Source organism: Sarcophilus harrisii, chromosome 3 (assembly GCF_902635505.1).
Source record: "Sarcophilus harrisii chromosome 3, mSarHar1.11, whole genome shotgun sequence".
Taxonomy (NCBI): Eukaryota; Metazoa; Chordata; class Mammalia; order Dasyuromorphia; family Dasyuridae; genus Sarcophilus; species Sarcophilus harrisii.
In genome coordinates, this window is record NC_045428.1 from 259951449 (window position 1) to 259975227 (window position 23779).

Genomic DNA, 23779 nt, shown 5'->3' on the forward strand with positions numbered 1-23779 from the left:
TTTAAAAAAAATTCTTTGTTTTGAAGTTTAGAATTTAAAACAAAAAATTTATGAGAATATGTCAATGTGTGAATTGATTTAAATAGTATTTATTAAGTGATTACTCCATACAAACACATGGGCTACAAATAGGAAAATAACAAAATGCCTACTTTCAAGGACCACCTTGTAATGGTGGAAAATACCATACATAATAGGTTTCAGCTCAGCTATTTGACTGCATTCATAGATGTAGATATAAATCTAGAGATATACATCTATAGATATAACATATGTTTCTGTCTCCTGATTTATTTTGCTTACTGTCCCCCTGATGACAGTGTAATATCTTAAATTTTTAAGTTTACTTTATTTTAAGTTCTCCTTTATTTCCAGGTCTTTGATTTCTGGCCAGTAACCTTTACTCCTCTGCAACCTATCATTTCGTCTTACCTTTGTATCATATAAGCAAAAAGGCAAAAGGAATTTTTAAAAACTCAGCAGTTGACAAACAATATAATTTTTTCTGGAGATTAAATCATTTGGGAGAAAAAAAAACATTGCTTATAAAGATACTAAAGTTGTATTAACTCATAAAAGGAATAGCCCTAGGCAAATAGGCTTTTTTTCTTGAAATAATTCATACCTAAAAGAAGTATTCTGAAGAAGTTATTATCTAGAAGCAATATATTAAAATGACTGATATCTTCCTGGAAGCAAAATTTGAAAAAGTAACATTTTAGCTAAAGACCTGGGTTGATATATTTAGGGAATCCCTATTAATTAATCAAAACTGGAAAAAAAAATCATGTTACTATAACTAAATTTAGGGTAATTTAAATGTTTTATGAAGAAGCAGTTCTCTACAAAGGAAATATCTGCAATCTGATTTTGGCTCTGATTAAAAGTAAAACAAAACAGAAACAAACAAACAAAAAAGTCCTTCCTTTTCCAAGGCAATTTTTTTTTATCACACTTACAAATGTGTCTATACATAAAATCAGGTTGTTTTGCTAAATCTTGTTTAGCAATTTTGTTAAGATAGACAAAATTAATTTATCTGGTGGTTTGTGTGAATGACATAGGTTTGATTTGCCTGTGAATTCTTTCCCACAACATTCATCCCCCTACAATGATTGTTGGGCCTGGTATGGCAATAAGTTATTTCACTGCTCTGTCTTTCTAGATAGAAACTCAAATCTTGGTTTTTAGATTACTTACATTGTTCTGGGAGCCACAAAAACCCTATTTAACTTTCCAATCAATCATACTGATAGAATCAGAATTTTGGAGTTGAAAAGGAACTTTACTGCTCAACAAGACTTATTTAATCTACCCATATCAACTCTTTTTCTCATTCTCCCTGTTTTATAAAGTCTTATAGTAAATTACCTAGCAGAGCATGTCTGTGAATTCTTGCTCCAAATGTTAAATCAAGGGATGAATTTGAGAAAAGGGGCAGAATATATCTCCTTCAGTGATAAATTTCTTTTCCCCTTGTGATTCCAAATTGAAGGTTCCCTAGTCAGAAGCCCTTTCCTCCTATCAATCATCCATTTATTTTTGTCTAACCACCTCAATTTCTTGGAAAGCTTTCTCAAATGATTCAAACTTTGCTTAATTTTTCTCTCTTTACCTATCCTTGTCCTTACACTTGGTCACTTTAAAAAACATATTGATGTTACTTCAGACACAATGGCTGGCTATCCACAGAGGATATCCTCCAAAATACCTATGTCTGTTCACACTCTTCCTCACACTCTCTTTTCTTCATGTAATTTTATAGTCCTAGCAGGACAAAACATTAAGAGAAAGGAAGGTCCCCTGGGTTAAGAGAAACAGAAGCATGAACATGAATATATAATGTACAGCACAAAATCCCCTTCCCAGCTTTGCCTTCATGTTTTTCCTCCTTAGAATCTGGGGCCCCACCCTTTATTAATAAAACATGTTTTGAAGTCCATTCAAGTGTACCACCTTCCTTCCTCAATCTCACATCCTATAATCTATAGAAATTTTGCTCCCACCCTTCACACTCTACTGAAACTATTTTTCCAAAGATCTACAATTGTTGAGATTTGGAAAGGGACCCCAAAAGTTTGGGGTCACAGGTCAGTGTCACCAGGTGTCTCAAAAGAATTTGCAGACTTAATCCTATTTCCTAGTCAAGGGGCAAAGTTTAATGTAGTTGTAATGCCATTACAAGTGAACTGAATGCCAAAAGAAATTAGCAAAGTCCTAAGAGAGGAGACCTTTTTATCCATCTTTCTATCATTGACTTGCTAATTCTATGGGCCAGAGGAGTGAACTCCAGAATTTGGTTATCACTGAACAACAGATTATCTATCTGATAGTCAGCAATGAACAGAAGAGTGGTCTATTCACTATTGTTTCAGAAGTTTGGTCTGTGGAAATATCCTAAGGCTAGAAACTATCCAACAGAGGAGTGGTCTATTCAGAATCAGATAGTTTGGTGATGGGAGTTTACTGAAGCAGACTCCAAAACCAGAAGATTTAGGATTTACTGACTTGTTGTTAGAATAGAAGCCCCTCCCCAAAAATGAGGGGACCACAAAATTATATTGCATCACAATGACCCTTCTTCAATCCTTATGTTATCTCTACAATATTTGAAACTTTTACCTACCCATTTTATTTCTAATTCATTCCTTGATTTCAGGGATGTAACATTTTCTGGGTTTTCCTGCCTCTCAAATTCCTCATAATCTGTAACTTTTTCTCAGTTCCCAAAATAACTACATTTATTTAGACCCTCATCTCTTCTCATATGAACTATTGTAATATACTCTAGCCAGTTGTTCTATCTCCATTCTTTCTCTCCTCTTGATCCTGGACCTAGGTGTTTTTTTTAAGGCATGTCACTCCTTTATTTAAAGCAAAGAAAAAGTATCTTTAGTGATTCCTCATCACCTAAAATATAAAATAGAAAGTCTTTTTCTTGGTACTCAAGCCCCTTCATAAAATCTCATTTAAATATTACTTTTTGCATGCCTTGTCACATACTCAATGTTTAAGTCAAACTAGACCTTTCTCTATTTCCTGTCCTTATCTTACCCTCTCTTTCCTCTCATCTTTTGCTAATGTAATGTCTAATGACTGGTATAAATTGTCCCTTTCATCATTACCATTTCCTTCTATTGACATCTTTCTCTTTTTTAAAAGTCCCATTTCAATTACTACTTCCTTTATGAATGCTTCCCAAATCTTATATTGTTAGATGAGATCTTCTTCCCTAAACTTCTTATACATGCTGCCTAAACCTCTCTTTAGCATTCATTCCTCTATTTTTATTTTCCCCAATTTTTTGTGTATCTGTATTCCCTGATCTCTCTATTGATAGCCTATCTCATTTATTTCTACATTAAGCACAGTATCATAAATAGATTAGATTTTTTAAAAGAATGTCTATTGAATGAACAAATTAAGGTATATCAGCAAAAAGATAATTGATGTTTGTTAGCTAATTTCCCTGTTTCTTTTAAAGCAACGGTAAAACTTTTTTTTTTCTTTATTTCCCTTCTTTTTAGGCACATGCCAAAAAGGAAGCCCTAAAAGGAGGTTTGGATAAGACCGTAAGCCTTCGAAAAGACTTGTCTGAGATGCATGAATGGATAACACAAGCAGAAGAGGAATACTTGGAGAGGGATTTTGAGTATAAAACGCCAGATGAGCTCCAAAAAGCAGTTGAGGAATTGAAGGTGAAAACACAAATGCAAAAAGTTTTAAAGAACTTTTTTTAAATAAAGAAATTACTTCTTTTTCCTGATGTCATTATTCTTTCTGGGTCATTCCGTGAACCTATTTTGTTCCTGTTAATTTGATACGAAATATAACACAAATATTTCCAATTTAAAGATTTTTACTAATATGTAGAAATCCACAGTTCTCTTGCCTATTTTTGGATGGTTCATTTCTCTGCAAAAATCTTTCCCTTCCCCTGCCCCTTGAGAGTTGGTAATGGAGATGAATTAGGAGATGAATTTGCCTTCTTTTGCTAGTTCAAGAAATTTAATGACTATTAAACATAGAAACCATTTTAATGTTATTTCTGTTTTGAAATTCATACAAATGTGTATATATAATATACATACATGTAGATGTCAATAAATCCAGTAATTTACTTAAAAAAAGATTTTACTTTTACATTAGTTTTTAAAAATTCAACATGTTAATCACATAAAAGTTTAATTTCTTGTTTTCAGTTGCACAGTATTAATAGAAATATGTGTATACATCTACACATATGTACACATCTAGTATTTATCAAAATATTTCTTATTGAATGACAAATGATATTTATTTAGCTTTTCAAGATAGATGAATTATTTCAATTTTAAAATTTTTCCTTAAACTGATTTTATAAACTGAATCACCTCTACATTTTATGTTTTGTTATTTATTGCTAAGTGTAGCCAACCACACCTAGCTAATAGCTGATTCTGTGGCACAGTGGGCTGGAGTAAAAAAGACTTATATTCCTTAGTTCAAATCTGGCCTCAGACACTCAATTGGGTTTGCCTCAGTTTCTCATCTATAATATGAGCTAGAGAAATTTCAACTGCCTCCCTCCCCCAATAACTTTGCCAAGAAAATCCTAAATGAGGTCATTAGAAAGTTGTATATGACTGAAAAACATAATAGAATAGCATAGCTAGCTAATAGGGATGTTCTGAAGGGGAAAATATAATATTTTTGCACAAGCACTTCAGATGACTTCCTATATTTTTCAGAGTGCTAAGGAAGAAGCCCTACAGAAAGAAGTCAAAGTTAAACTCCTCACAGACTCTATGAATAATTTCATAGCACGTGCTCCACCTGTCGCACATGATGCCTTAAAAAAGGAACTCGACACCCTAATTACCAACTACCAACGACTCTGCAGTAGACTTAATGGAAAATGCAAGACTTTGGAGGTCAGAAGCTTTTGTTTATATGGATAATTGTGTTTGTTGAAGTTACTCCCCCCAAAAAATGTAAATCTAGTTGTTATACTGCTTTGACTAGACAGATATTTGTCTGAGTTCTTAACTCTGTGCATCAAAGAAAATCATAAATGTCTTCATAGATAAGAAAGTTTTCTAAAAAGCACCCCATTTTATAATTTAAAAAACAAAAACTATTGCCTTGCATCATATGATTCTTTTATTCTTGACAGTTTCTATAAAGAGAAAATTGTTTTTTGCCATCTCCCTGTAAATATATTGTCATTTCATCATGTACCCTTCTGTACCTTGAACTATGTATATTTGAATACATAGTTGGCATGGTCAAGTGCATTTACACTTTAACAGTGTCATGAATAAAAATGATGATATGCAACTTGGAAATTGTATTATGCCAAAAGCACAAAACATTTATCTATTGTGAAACACCTTGTATTTGGAAAAAGTATAGGGTGTCAAGCAGTCAGAAAACTGAAAAATAAATTCAACCCTTGATCTAGTGATCTTTATATTTATAGTTCTAAATTGTGTTCATATTCAAATGGAGCTATGATCACATCCATTTGGAAGTTCTATCTACTGATGGACATCATCATCCATCTATATCTGTCTCTGCTGTGAAATTTTTGTCTGTGTCCTCCCATAAGTTGCTCAAAGTAAGGGCAAGTCAGTGGGGGTGGGAAGGGGGGAGGTCCATTCAAGATTGCTGAAAATGTTCTTTAATCTGATATTGAGCACTCTGGCTGACCATCTACAATGTGCCCTGTCTACATAACCAGTCTTTTTTTCTCTTCCTGCTACATGTTTCTTTTTTTTTTTTTTAATTTTTTTATTATAGCTTTTTATTTACAAGATATATGCATGGGTAATTTTTCAGCATTGACAATTGCAAATCCTTTTGTTCCAACTTTTTCCTTCCTTCCCCCCACCCCTTCCCCCAGATGGCAGGTTCACCTATACATGTTAAATATGTTATAGTATACCGGCTACATGTTTCTTTAATGACTTTAAATTTTTTTTAAGTTCCTCTTTGTTTACATGTTTGTGCTGACTTGTACCCACCATTCCCTTTTCCATTGCCCACCTTGTGAAATTCCTTTTTTTTCCTTGTGAAATTCTTATAAAATTCTTTGGAGACTGTTGATTTTCTTCTCTCACTTATCTTACTAGTAGAATGTTAATATATTTTTTAAAAAGTCTCCTCCATCCCCCTCCTCCCAAGGGAAGATGAAAATCATTAATAGAATTTATAGTTTTATAAAGATAATCCATTTTGTTTTCCTCCTTCTTCTTAGCTCTGAGCCTAACTTGTTGTCCATATGAACTGCTTATTGAAATACATATTAAGGGATCTACTCTATAGCTTTTCTATTTATGTGGAAAACCTACTTCATTTATTTGCATATCATAACCTTGACAATGATTTTCTTTTAATCCCTTGGGTCTTTTCTGTAAAGGTTTAAATTAGAGCTATTCAGTATATCAAATTAAATATATAAAATCTGAGTTGGAATAATTTTTAAATGAAAAGATTGTCACTTTATTATGCCTATTTCAATTACTTCATTTGGTGGCAAATGCCTCTCTGAACTGAATATGTGGTAACCCAGTGTCTTCAGCAGAGAACAAAAAGGAAAGCAACCTATGTACCAGACTTTATATATTCTAGAGAGATTTATTAAAGGATATTCTTTATATCTAGAAACAAGGATAGTATATATTAGACCTCTAAATCTGAGTCTTTGTATATGTATTGTCCAAACCACTCCTTCTAGGCTTATGTCTTTTTGTAATCCAGGCCAGGACTCTGAACTTTTTCTTTCCTCAGTCATTGATGTCCCTGATTTAAAAGTACTGCAGTGGATTTTTTTTGTTTTTGTTTTTAGTTCTTCATTTTTAAAGGACCAATGACATCACAGGATGATGTTTTAACTCAAGGATAAATTGTATGTAAATTAGTACATTTACATTAGACCTATATAACCATATAGGCCTATATACTCTATATTACAGAGTCTTCAAAGTCCAGTGATAGGCAGTGGATTTAATTTAAAAATAAAATCATTAATTTTGATTAATATGTTAATATTAACATTTTAATAAAATTAATTTAATTTAAGATTTAACATCTTTATAATTCTCAAATTCAAAAGGTGACTTCTAAATCTGGAAACACCTATTTCCGAATTGCTACTTAGTCACTTATGATCCAACTAAGAAACACAAAGTTCACTCATCTGAGTTCCAGGAATAGAGCCATATGGCAGTAATAAACATGGTGCCAAGATAGCAGAGGATTTCTTCTCTGTCCTCTACTAGGAATCTCAGAATTTCATGAGTGGTGGAAGACTGAAGGCAAATTGAGAGATCATAGTCAAATCAATCCCTTTTTTAAAAAAATAAAAATTTTTAAAAATGATAAAAAGTATCTGAGTTTATTTAATGACTATTCTGTGGCTTCTCTGATTTATCTTACTGAGCTAGATATTGCAATTTTGAATAGGATAGTGCTAATCTTTACTATTTTCCTGCTTCATCTCTTTAGTGACCTGGAGATACTTAAAAGCTATGAAAACAGAGAATGAATTCAAGAAATTATTACCATAGCAGACAAGTTCTGAGAATGTGCTTGCTAATAAATTATGTGTCTGTTTACTGATGACCAGCTTGTTTTGATTCAAAAAGAGGTTGATTACTAGATTTGCCATAATGATGTTTTTCAGCCACTACTTGTAAAAACTGTATGCAAAGATGACAATCTGCATTGATGGAAGGATAAAACATACTAATAAAATCACAAAAATTTGAGTACTGAAGTATGAATTAAGAGTGAAAGGAAAACAAATAAAAACTCTTATTAAGCATCTAGATATCATGCTAGATGCCAGGGCCACAAAAATGTAATAAGTCCTTTTTCAATAAGTTTACAATGTATTAGAGAAAACAAAAATATATTTTAAAAGGGTGAGTAAAAGGCAGGGCATTTCATTTTTGTTTTGTTTTATGGGGAAAAACATTATCAAATGGAAAGGAATGGAGAGCAGTAAAATGTTGACATTGGAAATGTGGACATTGTTATAGGAATTGAACTTTGAGGAAAACATTTTGAAGAATTTTAAGAGACAGAAGAAATGAAGGAATGCATTCTAAGCAGGACAAATAGCCTCTACAAAGATATGGAAATGAGAGGGAAAATTGGGTGTTTAAACTATATTTTAAAGTTTTTGTTGTTGTTTTTCAAATAAGTTATTTCCAGTTTTAAAATTTTTAAAATATTATCTTATGTATACCTACTTGTCATTAATTGCTAATTACTGAGTACTCACATGGAGAGTGAGCATCTGCCCTTAGGAGATTATATCTTAAAAACATAATCTTATTCTATTGTATAAGTATTATCATTCCTGTTTTATAGATGATAAACTGAGACTTGAAAGGGAAAAGGTCCTGCCAAAGCTATATGACGATGCAAGAGGTAGATGCCAATCTAAGTATTCTGAATTTAGTTTTAATATTTTTCAAGTTGCTAAATTAAAGTTATCTCCTTAGCATACCTATTACCATAAGAATGCTGGATGACCAAAGATTACATATTTTTGAAATATTGTAACATAAGAAAAGTTGACTTCCACTATCCTCCAAATGAATAAAAGATTTAAAGAAGGATTTAGAGAAACATTGGAGGCTGCCAGTGGTTCAGTAAATAGAGCATTGGTTCGGAGTCAGGAGAAACTGAGTTCACATCCAACCTCCTGTACTTCCTAGCTGCAATACCCCAAGCATGTCACTTTACCTCCGATTGTCTGAGAAAATGAATCCACTGGGGAAGAAAATGGCAAATGATCCCAGTATCTTTGCTAAGAAGACCCCAAATGGGTTCATGAAGAGCTGGTCATGACTGGGATGACTGAACAACAAATTAGTTCATTATAGGATTAGAGCAAAAATCATGCATGTATTTTAGAAGACTTAAAATGCCTTCTTGAGAGCAAATCACTTCTATGCATTAGATTGAAGAAATGGTGACTGTTGTTTATTTTTAGGAGGTCTGGGCATGCTGGTGTGAATTACTGTCATACTTGGAGACTGAAAACAAGTGGCTAACTGAAGTAGAAATCAAACTTAAAGCAACTGAAAACATCCCAGGTGGAGCTGAGGAAATTTCTGAAGCTCTTGATGTAAGTTCAGCATCTTTACACATGATATGATGAATGTATAGAATCACAAAATAAAAAGAAAATAACAACAAAGACAAGTATAAATTTTAAAATTAATTCAAAATGATTTTCATGAATATTTGGAGTTTACTAAAGAAATTTACTGTGCCTTATAAAGTTCTCTGTTTCATTATTGATAGAGTCTTGTAGAAGGATGTGATGACCCACAGGCCAGAAGAAAATGTCCTTTTCATTGGATGACCATCTCATATAGAACTCAAATGTCTATCTCAACTTGCTCATTTTTAGACAATGTTGATAATTTTCAGTCTTCAAAAGGCCATTTTTTGCCTCATTTCTTTCTTAGGTAGACTTAATCACTGAATGGATGGTTATATCAGTTAAATTGAGACCTGTTAAAGACTTATAAAGGCCACGGTCTCCCACTGTGTCCAAGACCAACTCTAGTCATCCTGATCCATATCTTGCTACTGGACCCAGATGGTTCCAGATGAGAAAGAGAGTCTGGTGACCTTGCACAGCTCTCCCTCATTCAAATTCAATTCTCTTGCATGTGTTGGGATCACCTCCCTGATGTCATTATTGTCATCAAGAATGAAGGACAAATAATAGCAGAAATCTTCATCGTATGATGTGATGCTTTTAAATGCATTATTTGTTTGCATATTCTGTTATCCCATGCTCATATACTCCCTGGGAGTCTATGAAAAGATTTTTTCTTGGTTTTCTTACTTCTTCTTGGTTTCTTTCACTGCTGCATTATCCTCTTCTTGCTATTTAGAAGAGGTTACTGACACAATGAAGATGTAAAATAGGCACATGGAGTAATAAATATGAAATAGATTTGGGAGAGCAATAGGGTTAGCAAAGAAAGGGGTTTGGAAAAAGCCATTAAAGAAATATGGCATGAAGTGTGAGTGCAGGTTAAATACATAGAGGAATTTAGCAAGCTAATAGAGTTAGCTATAGTAAAGAGAAAGACACCATTACAGGGATGGTGCTATAAGAAGAAAAATACCTCATAACAGGTTTAGTCCTGAAAAGGACTTAGTTCTTTTCAGGACTTAGCAAAAAAAATATTGTAAGTACATCTTTTATATGAGAAATAAACACTTGGGCATTTTTCAGGGGAGGAGGGAAAATAAAGGCAAGAACAAGAATGGTTATTGAGATGTTGAGACTGCCTTGAACATATTAACAAAAGCAGTCTGGGAAAGACTGACTTCCCATCATAGGTATCTTAAAAATGCTAATCAAGGCAATGGGGCAGATTAGCTTATAAGCAAATGATCACATGATAAAAAGAGTCCTCTCCTAAGGAGTTTTTCAAAGCCACTGAATAAGTGTTGATTATTTTGAGTGAGGAAAGGCCTTTTTTGAGCATGATGCTATACTGAAATAATAGAAGGAAGTTATCTTCTAAATGAATCTTCCATATACTACTAAATGTGATGAGAACAAAGCTGATCTTCTGAACAGAAATTTGTATTTGAATGCCTCATTGCACCAAAGCAAAGAACAGATTGTGCTTTCCTGTCTACAATAGATTTTATGCATATCACATATATACAAATTACTGCCAAATTCAGATTTCCAGCTCCTGCTTCTTTTGTGAAGTCTAGGGCTTCAGAAAGCTAAGGAGTTTAGAAGCAAATGAGAAGAAACAAAGTGGTGATAGGAGGTTTAAACTTGTTTCTTTTTTATTGAAGTAATTTTATTTATTACATTGCTTTATGAATCATTTTGGGAGAGAAAAATCAGAGTAAAAGAGAAAAAAACATAGGAGAGATAAATAGACTCATTTCTAAAGAAGAGATCTAGATGATAATTTGCAGGGATGGTAGGATCATGTAGAGTTTTTTGTTTTATGTTTGTTGTTTGTTGTTAGGGAGGACATATGATCATATTTATAGGCAGGAAAGAAAGAACATGTAGCTAAGAAAAGGCTAAATGTGTGAGAGGGAGAAAGTTATGGAGAAGTGAACAGGAAGGGCAAGAGGAAGAGAAAGAAGATAGAAAGAGAAAAATAAAAGACAGAAAGAGAGGGGGACACAAACAGAGAATGGTGTTGATGCAAATCTTATGGAGAAAACTGAAAGGGATGAAATGAAAACTATACATATAGGATATGTCTTTTATATGGCTGCCAGAAGGATTACTTCTTATTGTGAGACTGTAGTGAGAGAGAGAGTAAGGGAAGATTTATGAATATTGAAAAATGAGGAGAAATAGAGGAGGATATTCTGTACTAATGTGCCTTTTCTTAAAGTTGATTATGGAAGAAGATCAACTGCTGGTTAAAAAAGTAAATGGGGTGAGATGGCGGTTTTGAGGAGAAATAAAACGGTTTTGAATAGCCTTTGTGGGAATGAGATAGTCTTTCTTTCTCTATTTTCTTCATTCTACCTACCAAGTTCTTGTCACTTCTACTGTCATCATAACTTTGTCTCCTCTTCTCTTTACTCATGTCACCAATCTAATTCAGGATGTCATTCTTATTCCCTGCTCATTATTTCAATAATATGCAAAATGGTATGTCTGTCTCCCGTCTCCTTTCTCTAATCCCTTCTTTATACAGCTTCCAAAATAATTTCCCTAATGCAAAATTCTGCCTATGTCGCTCCTATGATCTTTGGTAGTACTCTATTTCCTTTATGAGAAAATAATAATTCTTATACGCCCTTCACAAATTGTGATGACCGTGTATTTTAAAATGAGCTGGAGTCAGGAATTCAGGTTAAAGGAAAATCTTCAATCTTTATTCTTTTTGAGGTGAAGGGGGATTAGCAATGTGAGCAGCTGCAACAAGACGCCAGCCAACAGTCTCTTTCCGCTTCTCTCTCCTCCCCTCTGCCTCCACCCACCAAAATCATCATTTCCTATACAACACATCAGGATTTGCACAAAGAGTGAGTGGGACCCATTCTTTCTCTAAGCATATATATTAATAGAGTATGGTCCAATTATTGTTTAGCCTCACGTGCTTGGGACCTCAGTGCATCAACTCGAGTTTCAACCCATTACAACAAACTGGCTTCCAAGTACCTTTTCAATTTTATTGGACATTGCTTCTTTACATGAAATGTTTGTTTTGGTTAAATCAGACTATGAACTGATTCCTAAAATTGAAACTGACTTGTAGGCATTCACACAAAGCTAGCTCCCCTTCATGTCTGGAATGAGCTGCCTTCTCAACTTTTGTTTTTTCAGATTCTTTGTCATCCTTCAAGATTCAGAAGATTGACTCACATGCATGGAACCTTATTTTATTCACACTAATGGGCAATGTTTTCTCCTTCCCCCAATAATCCAGAGTATTTGTTGCCTTCTTGTGCCATTACTCTCAATAGTATAATAATAAGCATTGTACTTGCAATATCTCACCCCATAGTTTTCACCTCTTTCAAGGCATAAGATGTTTAATCCTCCTCTCTTCTCTTCTCTTCTCTTCTCTTCTCTTCTCTTCTCTTCTCTTCTCTTCTCTTCTCTCTCTCTCTCTCTCTCTCTCTCTCTCTCTCTCTTTCTCTCCTTCCCTTCCTCCTCCTTTCCTCCCTCCCTCCGTCTCTCCCTCCCTCCCTTCTTTCTTCCCTCTCTCCCTGCTTCCTTCTCTCTGCTTTCTCTCACTCTCTTTTCTCTGCTTTCTTCTCTCTCTTTGTGTTTCATTCTTTATCTCTATATCTTTCTTTGTCACTCTTTTTTTTCTGTTTCTTTTTTCTCTTCTGTTCTCTCTCTACTCCTTTCTTCTCTCCCCATCCATACACACACACACACACACACACACACACACACACACATCCCCCAGACACAAAGTTTGTCCTGCCTCTACTTACTTTTTTCAGAGCTTTGCAGCAGAGGTACCCAAAAAATATCTGAGTGTGCCTCTAACCAGAGAAAAATCAAGTTGGGAAAGACAGCAAAATTTCAAAAATACAATAAAACATATTTAATGTAAATATGTGGGTTTTTTAGATCAATACATCCCAACAAGGATACTTGCATACAGTTTAGTGAACCTTATTTCTCTTTCAGTTTGACACCACAACTTCATACCATTCTTCCTCAAAACTTCCTTGTCTTGTCATGAATTTTTTCTCCTGGATTCAAATATTTGGCCTTGGCCTCAGAGGTTAATCACAAAATTTACCCACAAAGTAAAGCATCATTGAATTCCCTTACAAAATTTCTCCCACTGAAAAGCACATATTTGCATTTTAAAGGGAATTTTATTGGCAGTAGTTCAATGTGTGATTTAATTCCTACTTTAAACTATTTTATTCAGAATAGCTGGGTTTTAGATTTAGCTCCATTGTTTACTAGCCAAGTGATACAGAAAAAGAAATATATTCTCTCTGCACTTCATTTTTCTCATCTGTAAAATATGGCTAAACCAGACCATCTCTAAGCATCCTGGTAGCTCTAACTTTCTGTGAGAATATAATCTTGATAGAATGGAGCTAAAAAAAAAAAATCAAAAAGAATAAGGAAAAAATTCAATAAAGATGAATATAAAGGCTTACACCTTCAAGGTGAGGAAGAGGTATCTTGAAGTATAAACATAAGAAGTCAATGTAATTTTATACTCCAATATTTTGATGGATTGATGAGTTTATCAGTGTGGATATTCTCTTCAGCAGCAAAATTGTTAACTCATTCAAGACTTCTCTTTTTATGTAGTTGTTATCCATGTTTTCTTATAAATTTTCCACAGAGGGAATTAATGGTCTATCCTACATAAAACTTACTTGCACCAACATACATGGTTCCTATAATCTTTGGGTCACTTATAACTGTAGTGTATACTTACTCTTACTAACAAGAATGTAATTATTTTAAAGAAAATAATAGTTTTACTATGCTCTAGACTTATTAGGCTATACCTAGAATTCTGTATTAAAACCTATAGTAGTAGAGAGAAATTAACTAATTGAAAGATATCCAAATTGGGCAACAAAAGTGATGAAAAATCTTGAAATTGATCATTAAATAAAAATTTGTGTGAATGATTTTAACTAAATGAAAATATTGAGCAAAGCACTGAGAGAGAAGCAATGATAAATTCAACTAAGTCTCTGCTATCTGTAAGTTTATAATGTAGGAGATTAGAAATGCACATTGAGTAATTTCCCTGAAAGATGCAGTATTGTAAGTGAATAAAAGAGGTGAAAATTACATTCTATGAGAGGATAGAGAAAAGAGAAATATCTTAGCTCTAGAATCAAGGACGCATTCATGGAGATCATCTAAGTTGGTGAGATAGCAATAGACAAACTGGTTGAGATATCTTATCCCAGGGTAAATTATATGAATAAAGCCATTGCTGGAAAGAGGTATAACTCTGGAATAAATCTTTTATAGAAAGTTGGTTGTTTAAGGTCTTGACTAATGGAATGAAGAATGAGGACTTAATTCAATAAACAGTAATGACCTACTAAATATTTTTGGGCAATGGAGTTAATTTATCCTATTTTTGTGTTGAAGAAATTAGCAATGTTATGAAAGCAGAGAAACTTTTCACATACATCTAGGTGAAAAGTCATAAAAGTCTAAACTAGGGTGATAGCAATAAGAATTGTAAGGAAGCAATATCACTAGTAAGTCCATTTCCCAAGATGAACAACTTGTAGTCAATAATTAATGGAATGTTACCATGCTATAAGATATCATGAATTCAGTGATCTTAGAGAAATATGTATATACTTACATGAAATAGTAGACTAAAATGAGTAGAACCAAGAGAATTTTGTATACAGTAACAATAATATTGTTTTAAGAAAAAGTTTGAATGACTAAGTCATTTCAAATATTATAAATATCCAAATTAAGTAGAAAGAACATATGAAAGAAGACACTACCTGCATCCAGAAAATAATAAAGTCTATAATTAATGGAATGTTACCATGCTATAAGATATCATAAATTCAGTGATCTTAGAGAAACATGTATATACTTACATGAAATAGTAGACTAAAATGAGCATAACCAAGAGAATTTTGTATACAGTAACAATAATACTGTTTTAAGAAAATGTTTGAGTGACTGAGTCACTTCAAATATTATAAATATCCAAATTAAGTAGAAAGAACATATGAAAGAAGACACTACCTGCATCCAGAAAAATAACTGATAAATAGAAGTGTGCAAAAAATGATTTTATAGCTATATACATATTTGTGTCTAATGGTAGCCAAGTGTAGGATAGGGTAGGAAGGGGAAAAAAAGATTACATGATTATTGTATGTTTCAAAGGAATATCAAGTTGTATATAATAGATTTACAGTGTCATATACAATCATGTTTTTTTCTGTTCTACTATGTTATGAAAATGTTTGTTTTATTACTTAAGTTCAAAATAAAGCAAATTAAACTAAAAATGAAAGAAAAAATAAATGAATTATATAGTTTGGAGTTAGAATCAATAGAATTTGGTAATATATATTTCATTTGAGAGATGAGTTAAAAAGGGACTTCAAAGATAGGTGATATAGAGAGTTGTTCTTCCTTAACAATACTAGGCATGACAGAAAGAGCAGTTTTGTAATTTGTTGAATTTTAACAGTCTGTACAGCTGGCATTATGTGACAGACAGTTTTAAATTAAGATTGAACATTCAGTCAACATTGAACATTCAGAGAGAGAGAATATATGTGTGTGTATATGAAAGACAGACAGACAGACATTAGGAAGCCAAAAATGGCTTTTTAGAGACTAATTGCTTTAAATTGTTAGGAAGATAATTCCAATTGCAAATGTTTAGAAGTGATGAATAAATGGAAGCAGATAATGAAACCCAGTATGCCATGTTTGTTTGTTTTTTTGTTGTTGTTGTTTTTAGCATGAAGAAAGAGGAAGAAACCAGTATAAAAGAGAAAAAGTAGAGAGGGGAAACAGAAATCATCAATGGAGCAAGGTGTCACAGGAGATATGAAAAAATGCTCCAAATGGCAGCATGAAATAAATGACAAGAATGTGGGAATATTATACAAAACAGATATTTGGAATTTGTGGGAAAAAACTATTTGAAGTTGAAACTATATTGTCCTATTTCATCCTACTTCTAATTAGCATAGGGAAAACAGTTATGTGTGTATGTGTTTTCAAAGTAAAAAACTATCAGGAATTTTTATAATCAATATATTTTGACAGCAAGGTTTAATCTAAATTCTTTCCTCTGAAGTCTTGAATAGAAATGTCTTAGAATTTTCTCCCCCTATGATTTCATGATTCTAATGGAGATTGAGCAGGAGCACACTGAATAATTTTCTATTTGGTATATTTAAACTTGGGTTTTATATTTTTATAGTCTAGCTAACCTTTTTGGAAGCATAAAAGGTAAATCACATTTTGGCAGAAATTTTTTTCTAATTAAATAAAAATAATTAATCAACAGAGATATTATATGTTTTATTAGTTGAATAAAATGTTTAAGTGGTTGTATCTTTACTATGTGAATCTAGATGATGTATTGAATGAAATATTTAGTATTGTGATGACTCCTAATATAGTTTTAAAAATATTTATTAAGCATTTTAATTTTTTTTAGTCACTTGAAAATTTAATGCAGCATCCAGAAGAAAACCGAAATCAGATCCGAGAACTAGCACAAACACTAACAGATGGTGGAATCCTAGATGAACTTATCAATGAGAAACTGGAGAAATTTAATTCTTGGTGGGAAGACCTTCATCAAGAGGTATGATAAATACTATATTACAGATCTATTTGAATTAATCACATTAGTACCTTCAAAAACTGCCATCACTTATTGCACGAATATGTATTATAAAACCATGTAAATGTCATATATACATATGTATAACTATATAAATGTCATATATATGCATATACAAATATTAATATGCAAATGGGTTGACATTTATATGTGTATTCAATTCCATTTATCAAACAATTATGAAGCATCTGTTATATACAAGATGCCATGTGCCACATCCACCACCCTATTAAAAAAAGAGCATGTTTTCAGAAGCTTACATGAATAAACAAACATTAAAAAAAGTTTATTCAAAGAAATATAAAGTAATGTTAATAGGGAGAGAATGTTAAGTGAGAATAGGAGAGGAACAGGAAAGATCTCTTTTCAGAGGCAGCTCCTGAATTATATTTTAAAGAAAAATAAGGATTCTAACTGATGGAGGTAAGGAAATAGTTTTCTCTTAAAGATAGTGAAGAGGGGACTTAAATTCAAAGACACATAAACCAAAGATAGACTGTCCCATGCATGTATTTTTATATGTTATATATGTTACTTCTTTTACTCTCCCTAAAAAGTGTAATTATATTTATCATTTCTAAGGTAATAATAATGAAATATCTCTTGGATTTTGAGAACAATAAAATATTTTTATAATATATATTATCTTCTTTTATTTTTATATCTTATTTATTTGCTGATATGTCCTTATTCTCTCAGTCTGCACTCAGATAGGAATCCCTATAACAAAGAATAAAAAAAAAAGAAAAGAAAAACATTTATTGAATACTTATTGAACAAATACTTTGACAAAAATATACAGATCTAATGTCTTACACAATACATATAGATGTGTGGTGACCCTGAAAGGAAATTATGGTGCAGTTAGTAATATATATATATAATGCACTGATAAATCATTTATTGGGGTATGGATGACAAAGATAGGGGTATACTGCTAGGATACAGTGTCCTAGTGTCAGGGCAGAAAATGGGAAGAAGCAAATAAGAGAAGCGAATGAGGATTTATATAATGTCTGCTCTATTCAAGAAATTATGATAAGTGGTTTTTAAAATTAATTATTTAATTTTAAAATACACATTGTTTTATGAAAAATCATGGGAGAGAAAAAAACAACAACAAAAAAAGAAGTGACTATAACATATGTTGATTTATACTCCAGATCCATAGTTCTTTTTTCTGGATGCAGATGGCATTTTCTTTTTTTTTTTTTTTTTTATTATAGCTTTTTATTGACAGAACATATACAAGGATAATTTTCCAACATTGTCCCTTGCAAACATTTCTGTTCCAACTTTCCCCTTCCCTCCCTCTACCTCCTCCCCGAGATAGCAGGCAGTCTCATACATGTTAAACATGTTATAGTATCAGATGGCATTTTCTATCCAAAATCTATTGAATTATCTTGGATTACTGAACAACTGAGAAGAATCAAGTCTTTCATAGTTGATCACTTTACTTTCTTGCTGTTATGGTGTACAATGTATTCTTGGTTCTACTTGTTTCACTCAGCATTAGTTAGTTTAATTTTTTCCAGGCCTTTCTAAAATCACCTTGTTCATCATTTTTTGTAGAACAATAATATTCCATTAGCTTCAAATACAAAAACTTGTTCAACTATTCCCCAATTGATGGGCATCTACTCATTTTCCAATTCTTTGCAACCACAAAAAGAGCTGCTACAAACATTTTTTCACATGTGAGTCTTTTACCATCCTATATGATTTCCTTGGGATACAGACTCAGTAGTGATACTTCTGGGTCAAAGAGAAATGCAGAGTTTGGTCATAGTTCCAAATTGTTCTCCAATATGGCTAGATTATTTCACAATTCTACCAACAATACATTAGTATCCCAGCTTTTCCACATCCCCTCCAACATTTATCATTATCATTTCTTTTCATCTTAGCCAATTTGAGAGGTATAAGGTGGTACCTCAGAATTATTTTAATTTGCATTTCTCTAATCAGTAGTGATTTAGAGAATTTTTTCATGTGATTATAGAAGGCTTTAATTTTATCATCTGAAAACTAATTGTTCATAACCTTTGACTACAATTTTTGACACAGTTTTTTTATATATTTTCAAAATTAGGCCCTTATCAGCAAGATTGGCTGTAAAAAAATGTTTTTCTAGGCTTTGTATTTCCCTTTTTTTCTTGTTTCTGTAGGTTTTGTTTGTGCAAAACATTTTTTAATTTAATGTAATCAAAGTTGTCCATTTTGTCTGTCATAATATTCTCTAGTTCTTCTTTGATCATAAATTCCTCCTTTCTCCAAAGATCTGATAGCTTTATAATATACTGATATATATAGGTATAATATAATAATTACTGATGCTTTGTAATATATTTTAGGTCTAGAGCTGCTAAGACACCATTCTCTGTATTTTTTTCATTAATTTCCTTGTATTTTAGATCTTTTGTTCTTCCAGCTGAATTTTGTTATTGTTTTTATTAGTTCTCTAAAATATTTTTGGCAGTTTGAATAATATGGCATTGAACAAGTAGACCTATTTAGGCAGAACTGTCATTTTTTTTATATTAGCTCAGCCTACCCACAAGCAACTGATATTTTTCCACCTTTTTTTTTTTAACAAATATTATCTCATTTCATCCTTACAACTATCTTTGGAGGTAATTGCATTATTCCTATTTTTACAATTGAGGAAATTGAGACAAAAAGAATTTTTAAGTGACTTGGTCAGGCCCATAAACCTAGTAAGTGTTCAAGGCCAAATTTGAACTCGTCTTCTTGAATCAGGTCTAACATTCTGTCCATTTGGCCAAGAGCTGACAATGGATAGGGGGAAGATAAATTTCCCAAATTGCATATGACCTATAGTTTACCTTTTCCCAACTATGTATTCTAATGGTTTATTTTGACAGGTGGAACAATATCAGCCAAAACAATTTTTTCCTTCATCAAATCTTCTGTAAACAAAAATAACTTCTTGTTCTTTTTGTTCTTGTTCCTGTCATTCCTGTTGTTCTTCTTCCACCTCTTCTTCCTTCTCTTCTTCCCTTTCTTTCTCTTCTCCTTCCTCTTCCCCTTTTTATCCTTCTCCTTCTCCCTTCCTTCATCTGATAGTATAAGGATAGTTAGTGATTGTAATGTTACTAGAACATTGAGGAACAAATAATGTAATAGACCATCATTTTAAAGAATTTCAATGACCAAATATTTATTGACTTTGTGCCAATATGAAGCAATTATAACATAGAACATGAAAGGACAGAAGACCTTTAGGGTAAATTTCACCCTTATATTCTTTTTTATATGAACTGTTTGGCCTTTCAAAGATCAGTTAAATAAAGATGCCTTTTTTTTTTTTTTTTTTTTTTTTTTTTGGTTTTCTCATTTACCAAAAGTAAATTAATGTCACTACAGAAATGGAACCCTAAAGATTCTTTGGTTGCTCACTTATAAAAGTCTTGTTCTAAACTGAATAACTTTGTTTAAAAAAAAAAAAGTTTTTACTACTTCAGTCTTTGGATTTCAAAAGGTCAAGTCATTTGAATTCAATTGATTAATATGGGGAAATATATAATATGAAGTTTTAACAAATCCTGTATTTAATCAAGATCAGAGCTCAAGTTACAGAAAGAAATGCTTGGCTACAGATTAGAAGGAAAGCAGAGAACTGGGGGAAAATTACATCCAAGATTCTGATAAAGGTTTCATTTCTAAAATATTTTGATAATTGACTCAAATTAATAAGAATATGAACCATCTTCCAATTGATAAATGATCAAATGATATGAAAAGACAATTTTCAAATAAAGAAATTAAAACCATTTCTAGTCATATGAAAAAATGCTCTAAATCACTATTGATCAGAGAAATGCAAATTAAAATAACTCTGAGGTGTTACTATGTACCTCTCAGATTGGCTAAGATGACAGGAAAAGATAATCATGATTGTTGGAGAAGATATGAAAAAAACTGGGACATTAATAGATTGTTGGTAGAGTTGTGAACTGATTGAACCATTCTGGAGAGCAAAATGGAATTATGCCCAAGGACCTTTCAAAAAACCAGAAGTGTTTCTAGTGGGCCTGCATTCTAAAGAGATCATAAAAAAGGGAAAAGGACCCACATGTGCAAAAATGTTTGTGACAGCCCTTTTTGTAGTGGTAAGGAACTGGGAACTGAATGAATGTTCATAAGTTGGAGAATAACTGAATAAATTATGGTATATGAATGTTATGTAATATTATTGTTTTACAAGAAATAATCAACAGGATGATTTCAGAAACACCTGCAAAGACTTAACATGAACAATTTCTAGGTGAAGTCAGTAGAACTAAGAGAACATTATATGGAGTAACAACAAGATTACACAATAATCAATTCTGATGGACATGGCTCTTTTCAGCAGAGAGGTGATTCAGGCCAGTTTCAATGGACTTGTGATAGAGAGAGCCATCTGCACCCATAAAGAGTACTGTAGGGACTGTGTGTGGATCATAACATAGTATTTTCACTTTTTTATTGTTTGCTTGCTTTTTTTTTTCTCTTTTTTTCCCTTTTTGATCTGATTTTTCTTGTGTAGCATGATAATTGTGGAAATATATATAGAAGAATTGCATATGTTTAATATATATTGTTACCTGCCATCTAGGGAAAGGGAGGGGTAAGGGCAAAGGAGGGAGAAAAAAATTGGAAAACGATGTTCTGTAAGGGTGAATGTTAAAAACTCTCTTTGCCTATGTTTTGAAAAAAATGTTGTTAAAATAAAGAAGTTAAAAAAAGAGAAATACTTGATTTCCACTAAGAATAAATTGGAATCTGTTTTCTTCAGCAAAACAAACAAACAAACAAAAATAATCACTAAATATTTTATAGAGTCAGAAAATTGGAAGCAAAATTTACCTGGATTGTATATCTTCTTGTTCACCTTTTTAGTGGATAATCTGAGAGTGAAAGAAAAATAAAACTTTTCCCCAAAAGTAGCAAGGAAATAAGCAAAGGTAAAATCTTCTTTTAATGCAGATCACTTAAAGTTAATGTCATCATCAAATTCCATCTTTTTGGCCTTTATTTTACTGAGGTGAGAACAAAGATTTGATGTCAGATTAAAGTGATAGATAACAGCCATCCTGTTCTACTTCTTCAGGGCTTGTGCTGTTCCATTTATCTCTTTAAAAGGAGTACATGGTATATAAAAAAAAACATCATTCTGATATTTTGACTGAATTTTGACTCATATTCCTGTTTTGATGTGAAGTAGACAGCCCCAGGTTATCGTGTCCTAGGACATGACTTTCCTAAGCAAAAGAATTTTAGAATTGATTTTTTAAAAAACTGTTGTAAATGATTATGTTTAGGAAAGAAAATGTTCTGAAATAATTTAAAACAATAAGACTTTTAATTTTGGTTATTAGCTAAAGCAAAAAGTAATTCTCTTTATTTTTTTTTTCAATCTTGCTGTTAGTGTGTCTAGTCATCTGACAGATATTTATTAAATTTATTCTTTCAAGCACACATAAGCACCAAAATTGGAGATACAGAGAAAAAAGAGAGATAGATTTTGTCTTCAAGAAACCATTTCTAACCATTTCTCTTTTATATTTTACTTTGACATTTGTCATATATAATTTTAGTCTCTTTCTAGGTTACTTAGTCATCTTCCCCCTTGCCCACTGGCCAAACTAGTTTAAACTGAGGCAGGCTTCTCTTTAGAAAATTTATGTTTCTTTCCCCTAGAGAGGAAGATATCCAAAGAGCACAAAGACCAGTTCTTGAGATTTAAATTCCACTATTCTCTAAAGGAAAAAAAAAAAAAAACAGAAAAAGATTTTGCCTGTAAAATTAAAGAAGAGTTTTTATTAAGCAGTGAAAGAAAAAAAACTTCTACATGAGAACTATCTAGCCTATGCTGAAGAGAACACCAAATAATATATGAGGAAAGCTTATATATCTACAATAAATTCTACAATAGCCTTGTACTAGGGATATAAAATATAATGAATTAAATATTTTTTTTGCGAGTAGTTTACATTCTAAAAGGGGTGACAGCAAGGAGATAAGCAAGCAGAACAAATATAAAGAAAATAAATGCAAAGTATTTAAATATAAACTAGTTCAACAGGGAAGGAACTAGCAGTTGAGAGGCTCTATTAAATCTTTCTGTAAGCTATAGTTCTTGAGTTGTATCTTGAAGAAAGAGAGGAATTCTCAAGGCAGAGCTGAAGAGATGGTTCATTCTAGATATTAGAAGATAGTCTAGGAAAGATAGGAAATGGAGTTCGATGTATGAGAAACATAAAAGATCAGTTAGCTTTGATGGCAAGAATGTAGTATAGAGGGGCAGCTAGTGGATAGAACATCAGGTCAGGAGGAACAGAGTTCAAATCTGGTCTTAGAAATTTAACACTTCCTACTGATGAGGTTTGGAGCAGGGCAGAGAGTTGTAGGAAGCCCCCTTCTAGTTGGCTCAGGTCCTTCGTAAATGAATTTATGAACCTGGAAAATTAGACTGCAAAAGAAATTTATTGACACTGGGAAGTCAGCTTTTGCAGGCTGACTTCCTTAGTGGCAAGGTTCTGACAGAGAAGTAAAGGTCTAACAGAGAAGTCCTGGCAGAGAAAGAGATAAAGTTCCTAGCAGAGAAATGCTGATAGAAAGGTAAAGAGGGGTAGAGTCCTGTTAGGGAAATAGGTGAGAGAGATAAAGAGAGAGTAACACTGAAAAGAGAATGTCTTTTCAGCAGGCAGAGGGTCCTCGCAGGCAGTTATGCCAAGGGAGATCTCTTGGCCTGGCATGATTCCTGCTTTGGCCTCTCTGCAAAGAATTGAGCTCAGTTGCTTCTTTTTTTATAATTGAAAATTTGGCCAGTTGCTGGAGGCAATTTGAGTTGAAATCAAACAGAGATTTTTGGGAATTGAATAGAAATTTTCCATTTGAATGAGTGTCCCTGGACTAAT

The 23779-nt window shown here is 32.5% G+C and overlaps 1 protein-coding gene across 10 annotated transcripts in view; it reads left to right on the plus strand.

The window, feature by feature from the left end:
* The window catches only part of DMD (dystrophin), a 2285006-nt gene that overhangs the window by 899772 nt on the left and 1361455 nt on the right, over positions 1-23779 (plus strand). For all 10 annotated transcript variants that reach the window (XM_031963631.1, XM_031963630.1, XM_031963635.1 and 7 more), the window contains 4 exons: positions 3528-3698; positions 4731-4913; positions 8987-9121; positions 16662-16811. In XM_031963631.1, coding sequence (XP_031819491.1) covers positions 3528-3698; positions 4731-4913; positions 8987-9121; positions 16662-16811 — 639 coding nt within the window. The remainder of the gene's footprint in view (positions 1-3527; positions 3699-4730; positions 4914-8986; positions 9122-16661; positions 16812-23779) is intronic.